At 39.9% G+C, this 24,758-nt stretch overlaps 1 protein-coding gene across 7 annotated transcripts in view; it reads left to right on the top strand.

Annotated features, from left to right (window-relative positions):
- The window catches only part of arhgef11 (Rho guanine nucleotide exchange factor (GEF) 11), a 33,991-nt gene extending 9,292 nt beyond the window's left edge, over positions 1-24,699 (top strand). For 4 of the 7 annotated variants that reach the window (XM_072458549.1, XM_072458548.1, XM_072458550.1 and 1 more), the window contains 32 exons: positions 43-80; positions 181-273; positions 831-899; positions 999-1,103; positions 1,728-1,826; positions 1,918-1,960; positions 2,041-2,137; positions 3,031-3,153; positions 4,918-4,941; positions 5,577-5,703; positions 5,788-5,887; positions 6,042-6,071; positions 6,188-6,314; positions 7,246-7,452; positions 8,499-8,546; positions 8,675-8,823; positions 9,901-10,041; positions 10,337-10,413; positions 10,504-10,629; positions 11,446-11,563; positions 12,314-12,462; positions 12,959-13,034; positions 13,129-13,311; positions 14,369-14,450; positions 14,538-14,618; positions 14,684-14,727; positions 14,811-14,957; positions 15,925-16,134; positions 17,081-17,185; positions 18,543-18,862; positions 19,631-19,745; positions 20,370-24,699. In XM_072458549.1, the coding sequence (XP_072314650.1) occupies positions 43-80; positions 181-273; positions 831-899; positions 999-1,103; positions 1,728-1,826; positions 1,918-1,960; positions 2,041-2,137; positions 3,031-3,153; positions 4,918-4,941; positions 5,577-5,703; positions 5,788-5,887; positions 6,042-6,071; positions 6,188-6,314; positions 7,246-7,452; positions 8,499-8,546; positions 8,675-8,823; positions 9,901-10,041; positions 10,337-10,413; positions 10,504-10,629; positions 11,446-11,563; positions 12,314-12,462; positions 12,959-13,034; positions 13,129-13,311; positions 14,369-14,450; positions 14,538-14,618; positions 14,684-14,727; positions 14,811-14,957; positions 15,925-16,134; positions 17,081-17,185; positions 18,543-18,862; positions 19,631-19,745; positions 20,370-20,416 (3,500 nt within the window). In that variant the 3' untranslated portion in view covers positions 20,417-24,699. The remainder of the gene's footprint in view (positions 1-42; positions 81-180; positions 274-830; positions 900-998; positions 1,104-1,727; positions 1,827-1,917; positions 1,961-2,040; positions 2,138-3,030; positions 3,154-4,917; positions 4,942-5,576; positions 5,704-5,787; positions 5,888-6,041; positions 6,072-6,187; positions 6,315-7,245; positions 7,453-8,498; positions 8,547-8,674; positions 8,824-9,900; positions 10,042-10,336; positions 10,414-10,503; positions 10,630-11,445; positions 11,564-12,313; positions 12,463-12,958; positions 13,035-13,128; positions 13,312-14,368; positions 14,451-14,537; positions 14,619-14,683; positions 14,728-14,810; positions 14,958-15,924; positions 16,135-17,080; positions 17,186-18,542; positions 18,863-19,630; positions 19,746-20,369) is intronic. The other 3 variants (XM_072458552.1, XM_072458547.1, XM_072458551.1) reach the window with 2 other exon arrangements.
- Positions 24,700-24,758: the final 59 nt, after the last annotated feature.

Raw genomic sequence — 24,758 nt, 5'->3', positions numbered from 1 at the left:
TGCGTCGTTCACTGTTTGACGCTCTGTTCATTGTCGCTGCAGGCCGGCTATCGATGGACTCAGGCGAGGGCGACATGGAGGTAAGTAGAGCGTTTGTGTTGTTTGTTTTCTTAAGGTGAATGGACTTGTTGGTCGTGTGTTCACCTCCCTCACCCTCTTCACCCTCTTCCTCCTCTTTAGGCCTTTGACAGCCCCCACTCCTCCCCGTCGTCCTCCTTCAGGACGTCCCAACACAGACGACACAACTCCGACACGCATCCCCTGTCGAACTCGGTGAGAACGAACGCACTTAAAATAATGTTTACAGATCACAGATGTAATATATAATGATAAAAACACGATTGGCACTATTCACTGGTTATGTTTACGCGCCGCACCAAAGATCTGACCATTACCGTATTTTCCGGACTATAAGTCGCACCTTTTTTCATAGTTTTTTCATGCGACTTATACTTATACATATACTCCAGAGCGACTTATATGTGATATTATTTGTTATTTTCACACCTGCAACCGCATTTCATACTCCAGTGCAACTTATATATGTTTTTTCTTCTCTATTATGCATTTTTGGGCTGGTGCTTATACTCCGGTGCGACTTATATGTGATATTATTTGTTATTTTCACACCTGCAACCGCATTTCATACTCCAGTGCAACTTATATATGTTTTTTCTTCTCTATTATGCATTTTTGGGCTGGTGCTTATACTCCGGTGCGACTTATAGTCCGGAAAATACGATATCTTACTTCTGGAGTGATCAGATCGTATAAATATCTAAAGTGATCATCTCAATATTAGATTTTAACATATAGTTTTGTGTCAGCAGACGGGAAAGGCTCAGATCATCAGCCCCGAAGATGAAGACGAAGAGGACGACGGTTATGAGTTCGTTGAGGTTTGGCGTTTATCTCGTCCGCACGTCGTCGTTTGTCGTCGTCTTTTGAAGCTCAACGTTTTCCTTTTTCCCCCCCTTTTTTCCTCCCCCTCGCCTCAGATGGACGGCCCGTTTCAGGACATCGAGTTGTTGAAGTCGCGACCCGCGCACATGACTGTCTTCATGAGATACGTGTTATGCCAACTCCTCGACCCCAATCCTCTGGTCTGTCCCACACACATGCAACTCAAATTAAACCAAACGTCCCGCGCACTGACACCAGGGCTTCAATTAACAGTTAGTTAAGTGGTCGATAAGGGTTATTTCTAATTCATTCAGACTTTTTAAACACATTATCAACCAAATACAAGTTTAAATATCCTGACTGTAGGACTCCAGATAAAGAATTGTTTCTGTATTATGGGTGAAAATCAGAAATGGTTTTGATTTTTGTAATGCTAATGTCATTTATTATAAAAAAGTGAACAAATTATTGGGTCATCTGATTGTTCACATGGGTTTTACAGTCTGTATAGTTCAAGTACTACATTTAATCAGTTTCTATTATTGACTAGTCCCAATTAGTGGATTCATCGTTGCAGCCTTAATTGTAACTAAGGTTTCACAAATGATAAATTATAGTAACTGACATAAAGACACATCACATGTAATAACAAGTACGTTTATTAGAGAGCAAATATCAGAATGTGTTTCATCATAATCTTTTCAATTTAGTTCTTATTTTAACCTTGTCTTGATCTTGATTTGAAAGTAAACATTAGTAAGCTTTATTTCTTTAACCAAATAGAATAATTATATAGTTGTCATAGTTGTACATCTTTCTTTCAGCTGTTTTACCTGTCGGTGGAGGCTTACCTCGGCTCCAGCACTAAAGATGCTCGCGCTCTTGCACCTCAGATCTGTTCTCATTTCCTGGACCCAGACGCTGTACGTGACGAGCGTCTTTAAGCATCTTACCAATGTTCAGATCTTAATATTAAACTTCATATTGATTACACTTTGATTATTGTCCCTGCAGCCACTGAAAATCAAAGTAAGAGAAGAGTACCTCACAGATATTGGTAAGATTCCTTTGTTTTTCCAGTCACCTTTAGAACGCGACGCAGCCGTTAATATACCCTTTATGTTTTTGTCCACTCAGAGACCCGCCTCCACGCGCAGGAGGACATCAGAGGACCTCTGTCTGAGCTGCAGCAGCAGGTTTTACCCGACATTCAGGAGCAGATCCAAGATTACAGGTAAAGACCGATAATGAAAGGGTAGTTGGCTTCATGTCATTCATAATAACAATTTTCCGATCAAAAACAGTTTAATTCCCTTTATTGTTTTTGTGCTGAACCTTACATTCATGAAGACCAAGTCCATCCAAGTTTCTTCTCTTAATGGTCCAGGCTTCATTCATTAGTTATGGTTTTCTTTAATCATTTCAGACTTTATTTTGGACACAGTTGGTCCATATCGAACAATAAAAAATAAAATAATATACAAAAGACAAACGACACAGATAATATTTTAGCCCAGGGTTAATCATTGTTTACATACGAGTTGTACATGTGAGTAGGTTGTGGTTTGGTCGCAGTTTTTGAAGTAAAATGCACATTAAAAGCCACATATTCTCTGAAAGTTTCATGATAAAGACTATAGAGGCAAACCAGCTGCTTTGACATACTAGATCATTTCAAGAACACTTTGAAAATAAACTATTACCTAATTAAATTAAACAATGTATTATTATTATTTTATTAAAGCATCGTCAATTAAAAAGTATTGAGCTATACAATAATCAATATCAACAACAAACTAAATACTTTGAAGATTATATTCATTATTCTTCGTCTTCGGTCTAAATGAGCCTTTTTTTGTCTTGATTTTGTCTCAGTTTTTATTTTTGACACCGTTACACTCAAGACACATCTGCTTTAATCTAACTGAAATCATTCTGTCAAAAAGTATATATACTCAAATTTTACAGTAATATCAATATCACGATACTTGTACGTCGCAATCATTTCCACGTCGTGTCAGTCAACGTTCAACATTGACTGAGTTGTCCCAGACGTTTGTGACTCTTTCGGGCGCTCGTCGTGTTCCTCGTGTGATGACGTCGCCCGTGTGTGTTTGCGTTTGACAGGAACAAGCAGATGATGGGCCTGGGCTCTCTGTTTGGCGAGGGCGACCTGCTGCAGCTGGACGGAGACCCGGCCAAAGAGCGTCAGGTGGTGGACCGACAGCTCACGGCCCTCTGGGAGATTCTGTGAGTCCGACTCTTTTTACCGGGGACGCAAGGTTCAACGCCGGGGCAGGGGTGTAGTTTAAGATGGAATACGCAGGGAAGTGGGTATTTCAGGACCTTTTCTTCTACTTTTTCTGCAAAAAATTTACGGTAAATTGTAAGGCTGCAGCAATTGATCAACTAAACATTCCTAGTTGACTATAAACAACAATAGTAGTCATGTTTTGATAAGAGATGTCAAGATTATTTGGTTAATCGATATTAGTGATTATTGAAGTCACAATACAACCGGAAGAACCAAAAACTTAGAATCGTGGCAATTTAGGAGCAAAATTAAGTCTTTTTGTAGTTAGAATCTATAGACCTTAAAATTTGACCTAAATGTAAACAACCTTTTTTTTATGGAGGTTTTTGTCAAATTTAACTTTATTTTCTTTTGCAGAAAGTTACATTTTGTAAAGCCGATCACAAACTTGAGGAATAGTAACGTGATGTTTGTTCTCACCATAATCACACTAAATTAACACTAAAATTTGATATTGTGACTTCCCTCTTTGATAATTGATTATGTAGACTCACAAAACAATAGAGCTGTGGCATTATTAAATATAAATGTCAAAAGAGCATAAACAATTCTATAACAATACACTCCATTTGTTAATATTTTCTACCTAGAAGCCTTCACTATATTTCTACATGTATTGCTCCTTCTTTGCAACTAGTTTTTCATTTTTTATAAACAAATAAACTCAACACAAATGACCAGAAAGTGTAAATGAAAAATAATAACACAAATGAACATCAACTAAACATAAATGCAAACAACATCACGGCACATTTAAATCAACATAACAGTCACATACAAAATGACAAGACAAAATACAATATATGATTAACAACATCAAAATAATAATGAACAAACAAATCAAAATGTAGACCAGCCAAGCAATCCATTCTTATAAAAGTAGTCAAATCAGGATAGATATTTTGAATTCTGGTTATCCAACTTAAAGGGGCACTTTTCTTTATTATTTTTCTACATTGATACTTTTAAAATACATATTTAACCCACAAAATGTTGACAATATTTACAAATAAAGTGTCTTAGTGATGAAAAGCAGAATGTGTTTATTATTTTTTGGCACTTTTAATTATTTGGTATAAATAATGCTGCTGCCTTTTGTTATTAAAGGTTTTGTTTTTTTTTAGGGTCAAAATTCTATTCTAGTATTTATAGTCGACTAGTCACAATGAGTTAATTTAATAGCTTTGGCCAGAACGTTTCACAGTGTTAAGCCCATGGAAACGAGCAGGTAACGCCACAAGTCCCACTTACAGCTCACATCTCTTTTTTGTCACACTGTGGAGCATTCCGGGCAACGCGATGACATCCCACAAAGTAACACAGTACATCTTTAATGTACCGGTAGATACTCATTTTTTGCACTCAACAGATTGACAGTGAACGCGCTCGAGTAAATCTGAAGCGACAGATTTAATAACCAAAATAAACGTTGAATTTTACGAGCAGCCGTCCTCGCGCTCGGGAGTGTTTGCTCAGGAACGCTCTATAAAAGTCTTATTGCAAAGTGACTGAACGAGCTCAGCCGAGCAACCATAGCAAAGGTCGCGGCAGAAGTCACAACCTGGAAAAGCACATGACACCGACGCATGACACCGTGGTCGTGTCAAGGAAACCGACAAACGAACTGTTCAGTTTAACCGTCGATAAACATCATTTTACGCTGGATTTTGTGACTAATTTTGTTTTTGTTCTGGTTACAGATCAAAGCACGAAGAGGACAGAAGGTGAGTAATCATTACGCTTATTTTAGAGGAAGAAACGCAATTTTCCAATCTCCCGTTTATTGATTAGTCATGTTCATTGACAAAATTCACATAAATTCACTTACATATTCACCTTTAGTATGGCTGGGTTCACACTTTATTTAAATTACATTATTTGGGCTAAAACTGAGCTCATTTTATGCCTGTTGTAGACTTGTTTTGGTCCTGTTCTTGTCACAATGAATGATAATTTGAAGTAAAAGTGGCATAAACTGCCTTTTATGTTTAGTAGATTGAAATTAAATAGCTTACTTTTGCTTTAAAAATTGTCACTTTTTAGTTCTAACCTTTCATTTTGTGACCAGAATAACCACGATTGTCGATTAAACCAAACATTTTTTCATTCTCAAGCTGAATGATGATTGTAATTGATCATTTCCAATATTTGCTAAGCTATTTTTATAAACCAAAATTCAGTTCATGTCCATGAGCTGAAATATTTACTGCTAAACTAGTTCAAGAGCCACTTTTCGGGTCTAAACTACAGGGTTAGCAGGATTTCCACCAAGACATTTTACACAATTTCAAAGTTTCCGCTTTATTGTGATTTGCTATTTGTCAAATGTGTAATCCTTTTCTTTATTTGATTCTTTTAGCTCTCCAATAGCATCAGTTGTGCTCCTTTACCTCCGACACTCTGGGATCAAACTAAGAGATTCAAAAGTCTTCCCGGGACTAAGCATCGAAAAAGACAAGTGGCTGGCCTTTCTGAAGTCTAAAAAGGTTTGTGGAGACTCATAACTTGTATAAAACATATTAAAAAGGTCTTGAGCTAAATTTAAATGTCTTTTTTGTCAATTATTTCAGCTGAGCAGTGCCAAGAAAGACAAGGACAAAGATGGCGAGGACAAGAAGAGAAATCCCATTTTGAAATACATTGGAAAACCACGCAATACATCGCAGTCAAGTAAATGGGAACTAGACATCTTAATTAATGCTACGTTTATTAATACTCATTAATCATCAGCTTGAATTTATTTTGTTCATTATTTTGCCCATTGTCTGTTTGAATTAGCTTTTTTTTTTTTACTGATTTCTCATTTGCTTAATTTTATTTTTAGCGTTCCATGCCCCGTTGTCTCCCTCAGAAGGTATTCCAGTTTTGTATATTTCTCCATCGCGTTCCGTATGTTTTGCGTTGAAACATTCCCTCCGGTCCGAGCTGCGTGTTTCGGCCCCGTTTAACCTCGTGTCTGTTTCCGCGCAGTTCGTCCCGGGAATGTGAGGAACATCATCCAGCAGTTTGAGAGCAGCTCGGAGGCGGGCGAGGAAGGCGACAGCTCCGACTCTCAAAGGCTGTCCTCGAGCAGCCTGGGGGAGGACGGCATGGACAGGTACGACAGCGGAACCGCGCCTCGCAAATCCAAACCAGATCGGAACTTTAGTCGGTGCGATGATCAAATCCCGAAGACTGCAGTGATTCAGCGAAAAGAATATCCCCTCGAAACAACCAAATTTCTAACTACCGTGTTTTCCGGAGTATAAGTCGCACCAGCCAAAACATGCATAATAGAGAAGAGAAAAACATATGTAAGTCGCACTGGAGTATGAAATGCAGTTGCAAGAGTGAAAATAACTAATATCACATATAAGTTGCTCCGGAGTATAAGTATATAAGTATAAGTCGCACCCCGGCCAAAACTATATGGACTTATAGTCCGGAAAATACGGTATTATTATTTTTTTGGACCTTTTCTCAAATAATGCTCCTGGATGTGTTTGAAATGACAACTTTGAAAATTATCCTACTTTTTAATACGTAAATCGCATTACCTGTCGGAACATTTTTTTATTTGATTTTGAGCTATTTATTTAAAAAAAAAGATTTTTAAAATATATTTTATCCTTGTGATTGTTTTTGTCATATTAATACAAATTGGGAAAAATAAGAACTAAAAATAGCTATATATATCCATTTATAGGGGGGATATGTTATTTAATATACAATACTTCTACACATACACTTTTTTTGTTTGTTTGTCACTTTATTTATTAACCTTTATTTTTATTATTTTTCATAGTTTTTTAAATCAACAGAACAGGGGAAAAAACATGACTTAGAGATCAAGCAAAAAATAAAAAGTGAAGTAAAATAACACCCTTGTACAATAAAATAAAAATCACGGTGCATAATTGTCCCATTTTGTCCATAGTCTGTTAAATTTGTCCATTTTCAAGTCAGTATTTCCATGATCCTTATGTCCATCATTATGTCATTCCATAAATACACAGGAGATGAAATAAAATGTCTGTTTCCTCCCACAGCCCGACCATCTCTGTGCGCTTGGCCCGCAGCGAGTCTCTAAAGGCGCAGGGGGAGGGGCGTCGGCGAGGGGCGGGGTTGGGGCCGGAGTCCGTGCCCCGTTCCCGTAGCGACGTGGACATGGAGGAGTGCGGCGAGGAGCGGGAGAGCGCCGGACTGAGACCGCTGCAGCACAGCGCCTCATCGTCGGCGTCGAGCAGCTCCGCGCGGTAAATAAACACACCGAAGCCCAAGAGCGCGTGTCATTTCAAAAAACAACGTCATCTTGTGGTTCATGTCAACACAAAGGTCTTCAGAGCTTTGTAGAAAAGTCTGGAAAGTGTGGCGAATCGACAGACTTTATTGATACAGATTCAATTATTTGGTCAGACTAGTTACAGCTGTGAATCACTGACCACCAGGGGGCGTCGCTGAAAACACTGGCTCATGTGCAAGTCATGATTATTGAGTTAATATTCAGGTCACAATATAATCGGAACAACACAAAAAATAATGATCGTGACAATTTTAGAAGCAAAATTAAGTATTTTTTGCTCAATATACAGCCAAAAATGAATCCTAAATATAGAGGAACTTTTTTAATCTGGCTGTTTTTGTCACATTTTGTCACAAACTTGAGAAATAGTGTTACATGTTACATCACAAGAATTAAGGAAAATGAAAGATGGTACTGTTGTTTGGTCAAAGTCTCAATGATCGTAAATCGTGATGTTTTTACTCACAATAATCCTAACATTATACTGTATTATTCAGCGAAAAGAATATCCCCTCGAAACAACCAAATTTCCAATTACCGTATTTTAAGTATACCGAGTATAAGTCGCACCAGTCAAAAATGCATAATAGAGAAGAAAAACATATATAAGTTGCACTGGAGTATAAGTATGTAAGTATAAAAATATAAGTAATAAGTCGCACCTCAAAACTATGAAAAAAGGTGCGACTTATAGTCCTGAAAATACGGTAAGTTCATTTTGTGACATCCCTATGTGCATGTTTTCAGATCAGATAGAACAACTTTTTTTAAACTTTTATTCTAATATTTCCACAACCGAGACATTTACAGACACATTTTAGCACTTTCCTGATGCATTATTTAAATATCCACGTATATATATATATTTGCTCCATTGTTCTTTACTACACGCCTAACTAACAAACTATCTCAAAAATATGAGACGGTAGGATCTTTTGTATGTATCAGAGTTCATAAGCACATATATTTGCCCTTCATCACATCCCATATGTCTCTCAGGTCTCTAGAGAACCCCACTCCCCCATACACCCCACGCTCCAGGCGCAGGTGAGTCTCCATAACTCTCATAACACGCCCCACCACACTTTCATCTCAACACCACACGTAGCTCGCACGTTTGCCCCCGACCGTCGCCGCGCGGTGCAAGCGTAACGTGGTGTTTCGGCGTCCCGTAGGAGCGTGGACTCTCCCCTGGCGCTGCTGCCCGACGCCGCCGCTCTGGAGGACGAGGTCTGCGAGACTCAAAACTGGCAGAAGACGGTCCCTGCTCAGCTCCTGGCGACGCTCAGCCCCAAAGAGGTCGACCGACAAGCCGTCATCTACGGTATGAAATCACACAAACGTCGAGCTACAGTTTACAGTTGTTTTTGTGATGAGGACAGTGCGTTTGAATCGATGTGTCTGCAGCAGCTTTAATATGAATATGCATGAGTTTGGCAATAACAGAAGCTACAGTTCGTCCTTTTCGTCCTAAAGCGGGTAGAATGTTCACTTAGACAACAACACGCACATAACTTGACAAAACTGGAAAAACAACAGTCAGAAGTGTATCTATCTATCTATGGCTGCATGACAGGTTTGTTTTCAGCCAATTTTGAAGGACATTTTTGAAGGTTGTGGTGTTTTGAGGATCTTTTGTGGATGAAAAGATTTTAAACATATTAAAAAAGTAAAGAATAAAGTTTTCCCTTGAATTGGAATGTTGATTCTGAACATTTTGAGGGCTTTTTCCTCATCATTTCTGAAACCCATGTAGAGCAAAAACCTTTAATTACAGGCCTTTCCCCCTATTTTTCCCCTTACGTGCTGACCACATTTGATTTTTGATGAACCCAAAAGTAGACACTTGATTTGTGTTTCAATGATAAACCCATTTTCTTTAGTTTGCAACAATAAAGAGGTGCCATTTGATCAGATTATGACGTTGAAGCAATCGCTGAAATGTGTCTGTTTTCGGGACGATGGAGTTTCCGCTTTTGCAATCGCATATTTCATTTCCACAATGAATTTGAATGTCTAATAAGTCCTGTATCGAGTTATTGTTCAATTTACAGAATGAACAGGTTTTAATCATGCAAACTTTTTGCACTGCACCACAATTTTTTCTTGCTTCTACATTGTTTTATCGCACTCTTTATTAATTGCACTTTGTTTTATTGGCATGCGTTCTTCTGGAAATCAATACGAAACGATCTATCTACTTCAGGAAATGTTATTGTGGCAGGCCTATGTTTAAGTTAAAATGTTTACCTCTGTCTCTGTTTGAGAACGGGGGAAGTTTGGCACAGGGCCTTTTTTTATTTGGGTTTAGTGAAACATAGATAAGGTTGTTATTTGTTCGTACAGTACACTCCTGCTGCGACGGAGCCGGCCTTTACACCGTTCTCCTCTTTCCCCTCAGAGCTGTTCATGACCGAGGTGTCCCATCTGCGGACTCTCAGGGTGCTGGACCAGGTTTTCTACCAGAAGATGAGGACTGTGCTGAACTCGGACGAACTGGCCTGCGTCTTCCCCAACCTGCAGCAAGTCTACGAACTCCACGGTGAGAAAACATGTCGTCGTGTCGCGCTAAAACCACGTTTGCGGCGCCTTTTAGTGTCGTTTTCTTTTGTTTGTTTCCTCAACGGACCAATAAAGTGATTTGCGTTGAGTTTATGTCAATGTGGGACTTTGGGCGCTACAAAAGATAACTGCTTGTAGCAATACGTTGGCTTTTTGATCGTTTCTCATCTTTGTGTTTGAGTAAAGTAAAGTCTGAACTGATCGGTCGTCTGTTTCTCGTCTGCTTTTCTTTGACTTAAATGTGCCTTAATGCTTCTTTTGTATTCCCTTTTCAGCGAGTCTTTGTGAAGCAATGGTAAAGAGAAGAGAGTCTCCAATTGTGCCGGACATAGGGGACGTAATCCTGGCCCGGGTACGTTTTAGTTTGGACGGGGAATGAATGGTATCGGCATCGATCCGTAGACTCGTAAGTCATTTGTTGTGTGCGTGTTTCGTTTTTCAGTTTGAAGGCGCCGCCGGGGAAGAGTTTCAGGAGCAGACGGCTCAGCTGTGCAGCCAACAGTCGCAAGCGCTGGAGCTGATCAGAAACAAACAGCGCAAAGACCCGCGATTCGCTCACGTCATCCAGGTACATATGCGTCTACACTTTCACTTTTTATGCCCAGTTATGGCGGGTTAGGATGAAGGATGACTTGTATGAATGGCGTTTTATTCTAAATTCTGTAGTCCTAAATGTATTTGACCAAACAATAACCAGAAACGACAGTAAACGATGCAGGAACAAGCCCGTTTTCTATGACTTAAATATTTAACTGATCATATAAAGCAGATTAATATGATCTTTAAACCATATCCTCCTCAAAAACACACCTACCCTATTTTCTGGACTATAAGTCGCACTGGAGTATAAGTCGCACCAGCCAAAAAATGCATAATAGAGAAGAAAAAAACATATATAAGTCGCACTGGAGTATGAAATGCGGTTGCAAGTGTGAAAATAACAAATAATATCACATATAAGTCACTCCGGAGTATAAGTATAAATATAAATATAAGTCGCACCCCGGCCAAAACTATGAAAATAAGTGCTACTTATAATCCGGAAAATACGGTACTTCACTTTTCAACGTGTTAGCTGATGATATTTCTGTACCATGGCGGGTTTCATGGTCAATTAACGGTTTGTGCGACACATTTGAACACATTCCTGATTTATTGCTCATATACAATCTAAATATTGTTATCAAGATATGAATAAATAAATTAATAAATATAAAATCGAGATACTGATTGTTGTCATTATAGCCAACTCCTAGCTGTAAATGGCTGCTTTTAACAATTTGGAATAATGTGTTCTATTTAAATGTTGGATTGGATATATAAATTAAACATGATCACAAACTAGTTTTATTTTAGCTGTTGTGGTTTGGCTGTGCGTCCTCAGGAGTGTGAGTCCAGTCCTCACTGTCGACGGCTGCAGCTCAAAGACCTGCTGGTGTGTGAGATGCAGAGACTCACCAAGTATCCTCTGCTCCTCGACAACATCATCAAACACACGGACGGTGAGTGATCCGCCCCTAAATATGCTCAAATACACACATTTACCATTGACCCTTTAAAGGTTTGCAAGCAACTACTACAATTCTGAAACAACTGGAGGTAGAAGTGAAGTGGAAGACAATGTTAGAGTGAGTTAGAATTGGCAACAAAACAACAGGAAAATCTAAGTGTCAAATGATCAAATAACAATCCCTCAGATACATGTGATCGTAGAGCCTGGTTTAAAGACATTTACAAATATATGTTATACAATTTGTTTATTTGATAGACATTTATCAATATGACATTTTGATTTTTAAGTTTTACTGAATAATTCCTTGCAGAATATTTGCTCCACAATAGTTTTTTAATACATACTTTACCACAAATTACAATTCTGAGGCAAGGAAAATGTTATCCAACTAACTCTCCTACCTTGGAAATTCAAAATAGTTAAGACTTAAAACCTTTACCATTTAGATCTAATGTCACATAATCATTAAAACTATATTACGGATTTTTTTTACCTTCTGATTATATTTTAAAGGGTCTATATTCATGGTTTAAATGCTGTAACTTTTTTCTATTGTCAATTATAACTAGCTCCCAATTCACCCCTCGTCCCGTATCAATAAATGTGTTTGTATGTCACTTAAATACACAATATCATTTCAAGCTGTTATAATTTTTGTGTTTCCATCATTTTAACCACCACCTGAGATGTATTTTCCCGCCGCCAGAGTAAAAGTCATAACCGTTTGTTCTTGTTCCAGCCGGCTCGTCGGACTTGGCCTCGCTGCACCGCGCTCAGGCCAGTTGCCGCGGGATACTGCAGTACGTCAACGTGGTCGTCGGGGAAACGGAGCAGCGGTTACGCCTCGCACAGTATCAGCGCCGACTCGACGCCGCGCCGCAGTTCAAGGTGCGTTTTGTTGAGTTGATTTTAATGAATGTCTCTTTTTTAGTAGAATCTTAACTCATTTTAGAACATTTCTCTCATTTTAGAGAAATTGCTTCACGCGCTCTTAGCTTTTGACTTAATACCGCGTTTTACATTTAATTTAATGCTATTTTGCTCTGTCGGCGGTACTTTATAAAAAAAAAAAGATAATTTATTTTATTTATATTGTATAAATCGATAATCTTAAGTGCGGCGGATCCGTAAACCAAGTAATAAAATAACTAAGGCCTAAAGCACTTTATTTTTTTATCCATGGAACAAAGAGGCTTTTAGAGAGGCTTGTAAAGGCTGATCCGTTATTTTGTGGAACGCACACAAGTATTTGAACAAAACCTACACTAAATCTTGACTCATGGCTAATATTTTACTTTGAAATCGGTGTACAGAACTGCCACTTATATTGTTATATTGCGTTCCTTCCTTCCTATTTTCACTCCTGCCTGCATCCGTTTTCCAGAGTCTCGATCTAACCACCAAAAGAATGATTCACGAAGGCCCTCTCACGTGGAAAGTCAGCAAAGATAAGCAGCTAGGTATTCCCTCGTCATTTTTTCCAAAAAGATGACTCGGAAGCTACGACTGCCGCTCGCTCATTCGCGCACACGTGTGTTTTTTTTTTCCCGTCAGAGATCCAGGCGCTGCTGCTGTCGGACTTCCTGGTTCTCCTGCAGCGGGGCCCGGACGAACGGCTCCAGCTCCGGTACCCCTCCCGCTGGCTGGGGGGAGGAGGAGGGCCCACGGGAGAGGGGAAAACCTCCTTCAGCCCTCTGGTCAAACTGGACTCACTGCTGGTCCGGTCAGTGGCGACAGGTCAGTGAGAAAAGACAAACATCACTAAGGCATTACCGTATATTCCGGACTATAAGTCGCGCCAGCCAAAAAATGCATAATAGAGAAGAAAAAAACATATATAAGTCGCACTGGAGTATGAAATAAGTTTGCAAGTGTGAAAATAACAAATAATATCACATATAAGTCGCACCCCGGCCAAAACTATGAAAAAAGGTGCAATTTATAGTCTGGAAAATACGGTACTGAATGTTCTACCTACAATCTTATCTTAATGCACAGAAGATTTACTATTTAAACGCATGCACTGCCACATTAAAGTCAGTCTATATGAGGATTATGTTCAAGTTAAAGGAGGGGGCCATCTGCTCGTCTCCATGGAGATGATATTGCTTTACAGTGTGACATTAAACTCATTTAGGGCTGCAACGATTAATAGACTATGAAAAGTAATTGTAATCATATTTTGATCATCGTAATTGTTATCTGGACCTTAAATGATTTCAGATTTTCCTCAATAATACTCTTTATTTGTAAATAGTTTCCATCTAGAAGCCTTCAGTCTTAATATTTCAACCATCATCCGGCTGTGAATGTATTTAAAAAGTCTCAATGTACAACAGAAATAATTGTTTGACTAATCGACTAAATGAAGAAACAGTTGACTGACTTCTCGTTGGTTAGTTACAGTCCTAATTTCAAAGAAGACGAGCAGGTGGTTACTGGTCAGATCTGTGGAGAAGCAACGCCGCTCTAAATAAGAATGCATGATTTTCAATGTATTTTTATCAATGAGAAAATATTCAATAAATGCTAATGGGTTTAATGGAGACGAGAAGTCAGCAGACCCTCCAAGTTATGACTCTTTTTCTTATTTTTTCCCATATTAGCTATAGTTTTGATATATGTATTTGGATGTACATAGTTTTACAATTGTACAATGTGCTACAAGAAACTCTTTTTTTACATTCCCAACCGCTCGTAGTTATTATTTTGCACGTTTTCCCTGAGCCTTTTACCTTAAACTTTTGGTAAATTTGATACTGTACTCCACAAACGTGTGCGTTCTCATTTACAGACAACAAAGCGCTGTATGTCATCAGTGCGACAGAGAGGCAGATTTATGAACTTGTGGCAGGAACGGCGTCTGAGAAAAACACGTAAGCTTGAATTACGCTTGTTTAATGTGCAAAAACATCTGTGTGTGAAGAAAGGATGACATTTTACATATTTATAATGATTTTCAGGTGGAAAGATTTACTTGACAAAACGATATCCCAAGCTGCTGGATCATCCCCCGTCATCAACCACGGCTCAATGCGATTATCGTGAGTACACAGGAAGAACACGCTTACAAGTGTACATTTTGCTGACTTTTTGTGCGTTCTTGCAGCTCTCAAAGTGTAGGCAATTCTTCTCCCGTATCGACAACGGAAGGTAAATGGAAGCGATAATATTCGTCTATGGATAAAACATATTCGGTATAATTCCGTTTCAAATAAATCCTTTTTCTTGTTCAGAAATCTCACTGATTGAGCAGCAGGACTCCAGAGGAAACCACTCGCCCGCTAACGAGGAGCTCGCGGCCGACACCAGCTCGGAACAAGACTCTTTCTTCAGCAGCGAGAGGCCGGAGGCGGGCGTGGCCGAGGCCGCTTTACAAGACGGTAATTGTCTCAAAAGATTCAGTCCATCAATGACCCTATACTAACCAGTAATATAAATGATCGACAACTAACAAGTAATCAATAATTGTTTTCTAGACTCCAAAACATGACTAGTGCTGAGAGGAAAGGTTTTACCGTATTTTCTGCACTATAAAGCGCACTTATAAGCCTTTAATTTACCTCTACAAACGACCAGTACGCTTTGTATATGGATTAATTGTGGTTGTGCTTACTGAAGGGATTTTGTGTGGTACACGTTTTGTTTCGCTTTATGCGTCTTCTATGAAAAATGATCAAAAACAGACCATTCATTGACAGTGCGCTTTATAATCCAGTGCGACTGTAGTGCGGAAAATACGGTAAGTAAAGTTTTTAATGAAAGAAAGCTCATTTTTTGTGAATAAGATGTTCCCTGGAGGCTCATCGCAAACAAATCTCAACAAATAAAAATAAGATCATACTCACGAGACAATGATAGATCATATTTAGTTGCTTCTAATTCCGTTTAAGTCTTATTGCAACTAAATAATCTTTTACTAAGAAAGTTTTATTATAATTTTCTTTTTACACATTTCCCGATTATTTTTTTTTGTGCCTAAAACTGGCTTTAAATGAAACTTGAAACTAAAATGATATGTTATTTCATCATTTTATTTAATCATTCTACCGGTATGTTCTTTTTAGATTTTCACCTTACATGTGTTCAGTCCTCAACTAACTCTAAATTCTAATTATTATGTAATTCATTTGGCTATATATTTTCATGTAAACCTGTAAATAATGAAGGTAAAATTTAGTGGGTGATAAGTAATTAAAGGGGAATGCCGGTAACCGTTTGGAGTCAGTGCAGCCGTAGACAATAGACAATTGGGCTCGGTTCCCAAAAGTCGCTCGTAAAAGAACCGTCTCGTGCGTGGGAATCCTCTGATGACTTTCCCCGTAAAATAACCCCCCCTTTGTGTGGCAGTCGAAGCGCTGCGGCAGCTCATATTACGAGATCTGGAGGACGACGGCTGGAGTCAGGATTCAGACGACACGCCCACCAACGAAACGGCCGCCGACGGATCGTTCACGGAGAAACAACGGCCCGGCTCCCTGGAGACGGTCCTCAACTTCAGCACAAGCGACGAACCAGAAGAACCTGACGCTCCGGAGCAGCCCAGAGTCGTGAGGAAAGGTATGGGATTACAGGCGTGCATGTGGAAAAAAGGCGGAGCAAGCCGATGATGGTGGTTTGGTTCAAAGTCCTGCACGTTTTAAGGACAGTTCAAGCATGCAGGTTTGATAAGACATTGTATTACAGACTCATTCTCTCATAAAATCAATTCATAAATTAAAACAACTGCTAGAAATATGCGATCTTAACACATTTTGATAGTTTTACTCACGTTTTATGCTCAGAAATCGCTGCAGACTCATAACATAGCTGTGTATTCACATTCGATGCAGTGCCTTCCTTTTTTTTTCGCACTAAAAGTTAAATGTTTTTAATTTAGTCGGGTGACGTTGGAGATTTAAGGACGATAACTGAAACGTGCAAATATCGGCCCGATTAGATCGATCTTTTCTTCACATTACCGTATTTTCCGGACTATAAGCGACTTATATTTATACTTATATACTTATACTCCGAAACGACTTCTATGTGATATTATTTGTTATTTTCACACTTGCAACCACATTTCATACTCCAGTGCAACTTATATATGTTTTTTTTCTTCTCTATTATGCATTTTTTGGCTGGTGCGACTTATACTCCGGAAAATACGGGTATATTTGTCTGGATATGAGATCAATTAACTCCAAAGCTCCAAATAAACGTCCACCTTTTGGTTTATTTCTTACTCTTTAAAAGGCAGGTATTGCATCATCGTTGGCGCAGCTCTCTCTTGTTATACGTCGATTAAATTCAAACAATATCCCTGTCAAATGCCGTAATCAGCGGCTCGTCTTTGCACGTCCACTCGCCCCCTATCTGGTTGGTTTGGTTTTGACCTTGTCTCTCTTTCCGCATGCCCTTCGCTGCACCAAACGCACGACCCGTTTTCCGTTTCCCCGCGCGTCTGTGGCCCGGACACGCTCACGCGCCCCTTCTCTTTGTCACTGCTCTGTCCTGTGCCTAGCTGTGGTTGGGGGCTCTTTCTCTTCCTCTGTTCCGGGTGGCATCACTGACGATGTCGCGCTCTCCTCCTCCTCCTCCTCCTCAGACCGGTCAGCCGAGCCGAGCGGTGAGCCCTGCCACACTGCACCACCTCACCTGCCAAAAGTACATTCTGACCTTCACAGCGGAGAGGGAGGGGCAATATTGTCGTGCGTTATGCAATGGGACGAACACTATTGTGCACATAAAGTAACAGTCGATTAATCGGTTGGTGGGATCTTATTTTTTATTTGCTGAATACCTCTGAGTGAGTGATGAATGAGGCGATGTAAAGCGCTTTGACTGTCTTGAAAAGCACTACATAAATCCAATTATTATTATTCATTATTTTAGTAGTATAAGGGTAGTTTAACACTAGAGATGTCACGATTATTTGGTTAATCGATAATAGTAGTGTTAGGGGTTATTCAGGTCACAATATAATCATAAGAACTAATAATTGTGACTGTTTTAGAAGCTAAATTATGTTATTTCTATTCCATCTGGACCCCCAACATGTACCTCAATGTAAAGGGATTTGTATGTGGCTGTTTGTATGTGGCTGTTTATATCACAATAGCTTTACTTTTGCATTCAGAAGGTTCGATTTCATAAAGCTGGTCACATGATATTGAGACACTAATGTAATGTATTAGTCATTCCTAATTAAGATCTCAGGGTGAGTTAGCTGGAGTTTCAGTATTGACAGTTTAAAATGCCTTTTCACTTGATCTTTACTAGTACTTCCTGCTGCACATTGTGATTTTTGAGAGCCCTGGCAACTATGGAATTTCTTTGAGTCATGTTTCAACTGAATTTTTCTATTATTGATTTCAGAGTTAGGCTTACTGTTGGATGTAATATTTTCTCTTGAAAGGTGCACTACGCAACCTGCTTTTCCTGGTTTGGAATCTTCCAGAGCATGGTATAAATCATAACATGTATTAATGCCATACTGTGGAAGATTCCGGGCATAACTATACTATAATAACACCTCCATGGAGACGAGAGGGTGCTGGACCCCCCAAACATAAACGTTACATACAGCACTTTTTACATTATAATACTGTTAAATCATACTTACAGAGGTAGAGTAGCCACAATAATAATTAAATTGTGTATATATTTTGACAAAACCTTTCAATAATGCTCAAGATCTGATGTTTATTGAGCACAAAAATTTGAATCCAAGTCATATCTTCAGGAAACACAAATGTTTATTGTCAACATAAAGTTTTTGTTACTTGTAGAAATAAATAAGAGTAAAAGTACACAGCCAGAAAACAGTTTCATCCAAAAGTAAATGTAATTTCCCACTTCTTATACAAAAATACTTCAGAATAGTGACTTTTTGAAGCTCAGTTGAATGTAAAATTGGCCATTCATGATTCCAGGAACAACAAATTGCTGTATTATAACTTTATAACGCGGCGACTTTGCTTTAGGGAACATTTTCTATCTGGTGATGCCGTCCGACCACGGAGAGAGCGCCACCGACGACCCCGTCGCCGACGACCCCGCCAACGACGACCCCGCCACGCCCGTCGCCACCAACTTCCCCCCTCACCTCCAGGAAGTGATGTCATCGGCCGCGCGGACGGATCAGCAAGAAGTGCCGGCCCTCGACCGACCGGAGGCGACGCCGCCGGGGCAGGAAAACGGCACGGGCCAATCGGAAGCGGCGGCGCAGAGTCACGTGATCAAAAACGTCGATGAGATTTTCCACACGATCGAGGGCTTGATGAATAAACTGCGACATTTGCGGGTGAGTTTGAGGCTTTAGCCACAGCGTAATGTCGTTTACAAACCCAAAACGTGCCAGAAATACTGTTTTAATCCTGTATGCTAATGCTGCTAATGCTGCTATTGATCTACTATTCAGTTTCCATTTTTAAACATGAACTATGTAACTTATGGCATTAAAGTTCTCCTTCTGTCATTCATTCTATTGCAGGTGTGTTTATTAGAGCTGCAGGATAATGGAATTGATTGTGAAGCAGCTGTTAAATCCTGTGATATCAATATTTAACACTTTTTAACACTATAATTAAATAAATGGATTGGTCAAACTCGCACTGAACGGATACTAAATCGAGGCTAATTTTGCAGTAGCTTGAATAAGGAAAATTGTTAATAAAATCACAATTTTTTTACATTTTCATTTTTAAAAACAATAAAATATCAGCTGGTGGACCCTGGTGTAATATTTAATTTGTTGCAGTAGTGATTATTGCCAATATTGCAAGATTGATACCCTAGAGCCGTACAATAAACCGAGGTTAAAGTACCTTGGAAAACATGCATTTTTACTTTGAGCAGGCTCGCCTCTCCACAGTTCTGACCTGTAGCGTGGCCTGGTGACGTTACCTGCTTGTCTCCCTGGATATACGTTTAATATTGAGGAATTTTCGTGGTAATAATGCTCTAACGGCGCTATGGCGACCCCAAACAGAGCTGTTACACTGTGCAGCTTTGATGAAGGCCAACAGCAGTACTTCCCCAGTGTTGACTGTCTGTGTGTGTTGTCCCGCAGGAGATCGAGGAGGCCCACCAGAAGCTGCTGCAGAACCTCAGAGCCTCCAGTCAGGACTCGGACGACTGCTCCTCGGCCTCTGTGTCCAGGACGCCCTCCCTCGGATCAGCTGACGGTCAGTGTCCAGACTAACCAAAACATCCACCGCACAGAATAATTACAAAGCAGAGTTATAAATTAGGTTTTGGTCCAGATTTAATCAACAAATTATTTTTTGTTTTAATCCAGTTTTGGTCCCGTGATCTTTGGACATTGCCTTTGTTTTTGGTCTGATTTGGGGCTCTGGGACTTGATCTCCAATTGTTCCTTTTAATTAATTTATTACGTTATTAAATGATTGAATATCTGGTTTTAGTCATTGTTTTCGTTGACAAAAATGTATGTATTTTATAGTCTTGCTTTTAGTTATCATGATTACTTTGTTTTATTTAGCAAAAATATTGTAGTTGACCAAATTAACACTACATACATGACGATTGTAAAGTTGTTGGAAGTGTTGGAAGGAAAAAGCAATTTTTTAGTCGATAGAAGTTCAATAAACAAGTACCATTTATGTAATATTATCATTTGGTCTTATTCTAGTCCTAATTCAGATTAAACCCTTTGTAAAGTGACTCTGAAAAGGTCCAACAAATTCAGTTTCATCACTAGTTTCAGTATTGATGAGTATCTGGGTATCAGTTCTTCCTGTTGGTACTATCCTGGTTCAATCTTACACACGTTTCTTGTGCTTGACCAGGCAAAGAACGAAGCTCCGAGCTGAAGATCCAGTCGACTGGTTTCTGACGTTCCTCCGGAGCAGACTGAAGCGGCGAGGAGCGACTCTGCACGCGCCTCTGAAGCGAACGAGACAATAAATGTATGAAGGAACACGAGACGAGCCATGAAGACAAAAACTACATTTGGGTGCGACAATTCCGAAGTGGAAAGAGTTGGACCAAGTGCGAAGGACAATGTACGCCTCCACGAGCTGGTTGAACGAACGGAACAGACTTGACGTTAAAAAGTAGTTAATTTAAGGGATTTTGTCCGATGGACCCGTAAATACCCCCAGCACTTTACTCACATCTGCATCTGTTTCGCTCTCCGAACTTCCAAACATCAGGGACAAGTTGGACTACTACTGCAAACCAAGTCCACCCTCGGCCGAAGGACTGTGATCGGGACAATTCAGGTTACTCGCGCCGGGCTTTCTGTTAACGAATATCGTCATGGGAGCGACGCAACCTCAAGTCGGACATCTCGACGTGTACAAAATAGCTTCGCATTGACTTTTTCTGGCCCCGTTTTCTGTTCTCTGGCCTCGTTTGACTCCTTAAGCTTGGATGATTTGCCCGGTTCAGGCTCCGGATCGCCGCGAGCAACCGTCTAGGCAGGCGGAGTTACGGATACAGACTCGGGGAAACCGCAAAACGGACGACAATCGCGCTAAAGTTAAACTCCCATGTGTTTTTTTTTTCACCTCGATAGTATTAGATTCGGCAAATTACCGCGAGTGCAATCCGCTTTTAATCCAGTTTTAAGTGTTGTTTAACAGGTTTTAATGTGCACGCTCGCTACAGAAAACACGACACGACTTCCTGTGACACGCGTCCTAGCATTCAGTACAAAATATGTTTCCGATCCGCGTTTTACGGGATAACAAAGGCGCCGTTTTGTGACTCTTTTACGCTCAGAGGATCTTAGCGCTTTATGTCTTGCGTTTATGAAGTGTTTATGGCTCAAAAATCCTTCTGTGTGTTCCAGACTTTAGTTACTTTATTCCTTTTCAGTCGCATCTAATGTAAAATTCTCAAAGTATCAAGAAGTCAAAGGAGGCAAGTGATCAGAAATTAGACGCGGCCAATTCATTCGCTCCCTCGCTAACTACGCTACCGCTTTACTACTGAAATACTGCAAATCCCTCTTCACAGCAACTCATCGGACACGTTCGCGTTCAATTGGAAGGGAAAACTCTTTGACTGGGACAACGTGAATCTATTTTTTTTTTTTTTTTTACTTGAATTTGACCGCACCCTTCAGCCTGTGCACCCTTCAGCCTGTGCACCCTTCAGCCTGTACACCCTTCAGCCTGTGCACCCTTCAGCCTGTGCACCCTTCAGCCTGTGCACCCTTCAGCCTGTGCACCCTTCAGCCTGTGCACCCTTCAGCCTGTGCACCCTTCAGCCTGTGCACCCTTCAGCCTGTGCACCCTTCAGCCTGTGCACCCTTCAGCCTGTGCACCCTTCAGCCTGTGCACCCTTCAGCTGCTCCACTGTTTATAACGTACATGTAAATAGAAAACAGACAAACACATGGATAGTACTGTGAACACGCCCCGAGTTTCCAAAAAGTGGCCAAGAAGGGATCATCACCAAGTAGCTTTGTCCGGGAAAAATAATAATTGCACAAATGACGAGTTTTTTTTTTGTTGAATATATTTAACAGAGTCCAGTATATGCACATAAGTTAGCACTGTGGTAAAGAAAGATACTACTTTCTTTGGTCATAAAAGACACTAACGAAAGCATATTTTCCTTTTTCACACATTCACTCCAAACAAAGTGACTTTTTCTCCACTTTTTTTACTTGTTTTCAGTGTTCGTGCTGGATGTAGTGTTCGTTGGACCGTTCAGAAGGACTTGCGTACGATACACTGTGTTGTTTGAATTTTTCCTCCCATTTGGGTTTGAAAATAATGTCAAAACTCACAAATTTCAGTTTTCACAGTTTCACAGATGGACAACAAATGCATTAACACCAATGGCTATTTTGCTCATGAAAATATATTGTGCCCGAAGATAAAATTAGTATGTAAATGTGGCACGGGCTAAAGCACCTAAATTATAAAAGTAATACTGACTTACAGCTCCACCGTGCGACATTTCAACCGCAAATACAGAAAATTAAAAGCGTATACGTCGTCGTGGGTCATTTTATTGCTCTGAAATACCTTTTGAGCTGCGTGTGTCTTTACTGTGCCTGGAATATTCCACAGAATGACTTGAAATGAGTCTCAATCTCAATAGACTACGTGGTGGAGGCTTTAAATGATCACAAAATTCAGCAAATGTTGACGAGGAAAATCAGGAATTCTACTCAAAAAAACACTATTATTAATGCACAAAGGGAACTCATTATAAGTCTCATAGCCCTTTCTTATTAGTCATTGGGCGACGAATGTAAATGGGAGGAAAAAAGGTCAAACGACACACACTTCTTCCAATAAAAACAGGGCTTTCTTGGTTCCAGAACGATGCTTTTGTGGACATTGCACAGAAGCGTCGTGTTTGCTGGACACAATCACACTGGAGTTACATTTGAACTGGTTTCAAATACTGACGCGTTGACAAAAACTGACCGGACTAAAAACCACAAGTGATGCTATGCACGTCGCAAACACTATTGGCCGATGTCACTACGGCAACCGCTTCACTTTCGGTGGGAGATTTTCACTATTGGGGCAAAGGAGAAGTTAGAACGTTTTTTGAAGCTGAACACTCGCGCTGCCTTTGTTACATGAGCTAAAATGTTCAACCAAAGTGACAATTTCAGAAGGGAACATTCATTTGTTTTGTGTTGTTGTTGTTTTGTTTTCCTTTTGGCTGCTCAGTATCTAAACGTCTCGGACCAGGACTCTAAACGATTGCCTTTTTATTTTAAGTAATAATCCAAATACTTCCACACAGCAAAAAATAAGTCGTTTTTTTAGTTAAACTTCAAATAGGTTCATCTTGTTTTACAGTTTATTTACTTGTCAGACTTTTGTTGTTTGACTTGTAAAGCTAACTTACCGAAAATGTTCCGTTTCCTTTCTTTAAATCACAAAAACAATCAGAAATACACAAGCCCAATAAACTAGTATGTCACTCTACACTTGTAAAAACGACAGAACACGATTAAAGGTGCATTGCGTATCTTTTCCGGTGGAGGGTACGCCGCCTTCCGTTGCCATGGAGATGATCTTGCTTTGCCCAAAATGTTCCGCAGTGTGGCGTTTTCGAGGAGACGGCGCCTCCGGGCCCAGTTACGGGTCGTTTTCGAGCAACAAACGCACACAAACCTGAAGTAAACGTTTCATAGGTTTAATGCCACGCTGCGGAACATTCCAGACATGGCGAGAACATCTCCACGGAGACGCGACAACTGGACGGTTAAGTTGCGTAGCGCTCCTGAACTCGAGGCGTTTTGAAGGTGTGAAAGGCGTGTTTTTTCTGGCGACGGGTCTGCCACCTGCTCGTCTCCATGGTCATGCTATTGCTTTGCCTGGAACGTTCCGCAGTATGGCATTTAACATGTCTATCTTGTATTTACATTTTTTTTTCCAATTACAGGTGTTTTTTAGCGCTCCAAATCATGAATTCTTACCATGAGCAGCATCGCTTTTCACCGATATTCGTAACTTGTGCCTGGTGGCGTATAACCCGCTCGTCTCCACGGATACATGCGCGTTTAATGCCATACTGTGGGACGTGCCAGGCAAAGAAACGTAATCAAGACAAAGTAGTGACCCTCCACCAGAAAGAAAAGTTTGATTTTAACTACTTTACAAATCTATTTTTGCATACTTCACTTCCCACGTTTCCTCATCACACAACTTTTGCATTTCCAGTTCCTACCTCTACATTCGCGTTTGTATCCGCCATTTTTCCATATCTTTTTGTACACTAACTAACATCAGCGCTGTGGCCCCGAGAAGGCGAAAAACACGCGCTATTTCCTTTTATAAAAAATATATATATAAATAACATGTTGCACAAAATGACTCTTCCCTGCACGGTGCGAACTACTGTACGCTTACACACATCTCACTGTTATTCTGTGTCTTTTTATAAATAATCTTGTTCACCCATGTAATATAGAGAGATCAAACCCACTTGTTTTTTTATGTTTTTGGTTTCCTGTAAAGCCTTAGTCCTCGTATTTTATTTTATTTTTGTAGATATGATTTAAAAAAAAAAGAAAAAGATGTATAAATTATTTTCTTCTCGATATGTTTTTAAAAACGGTGAGACTGTTGGCTGCACAGAAGGAAAGGAAGAATTCGTGTCATGTGTTTTGTGAGATTAAAAAAAAACTGGATAAAAATACATGTGCAGTTTAGTGTTATTGAACAGTGTGTTTACATGACGTTGCCCCCTGCTGGTTT

Source organism: Eucyclogobius newberryi, unplaced genomic scaffold, assembly GCF_026437365.1.
Source record: "Eucyclogobius newberryi isolate DKJ021-1_F unplaced genomic scaffold, fEucNew1.0.hap1 SCAF_22, whole genome shotgun sequence".
Classification (NCBI taxonomy): Eukaryota; Metazoa; Chordata; class Actinopteri; order Gobiiformes; family Gobiidae; genus Eucyclogobius; species Eucyclogobius newberryi.
This window is presented reverse-complemented; position numbering and strand designations above follow the sequence as displayed.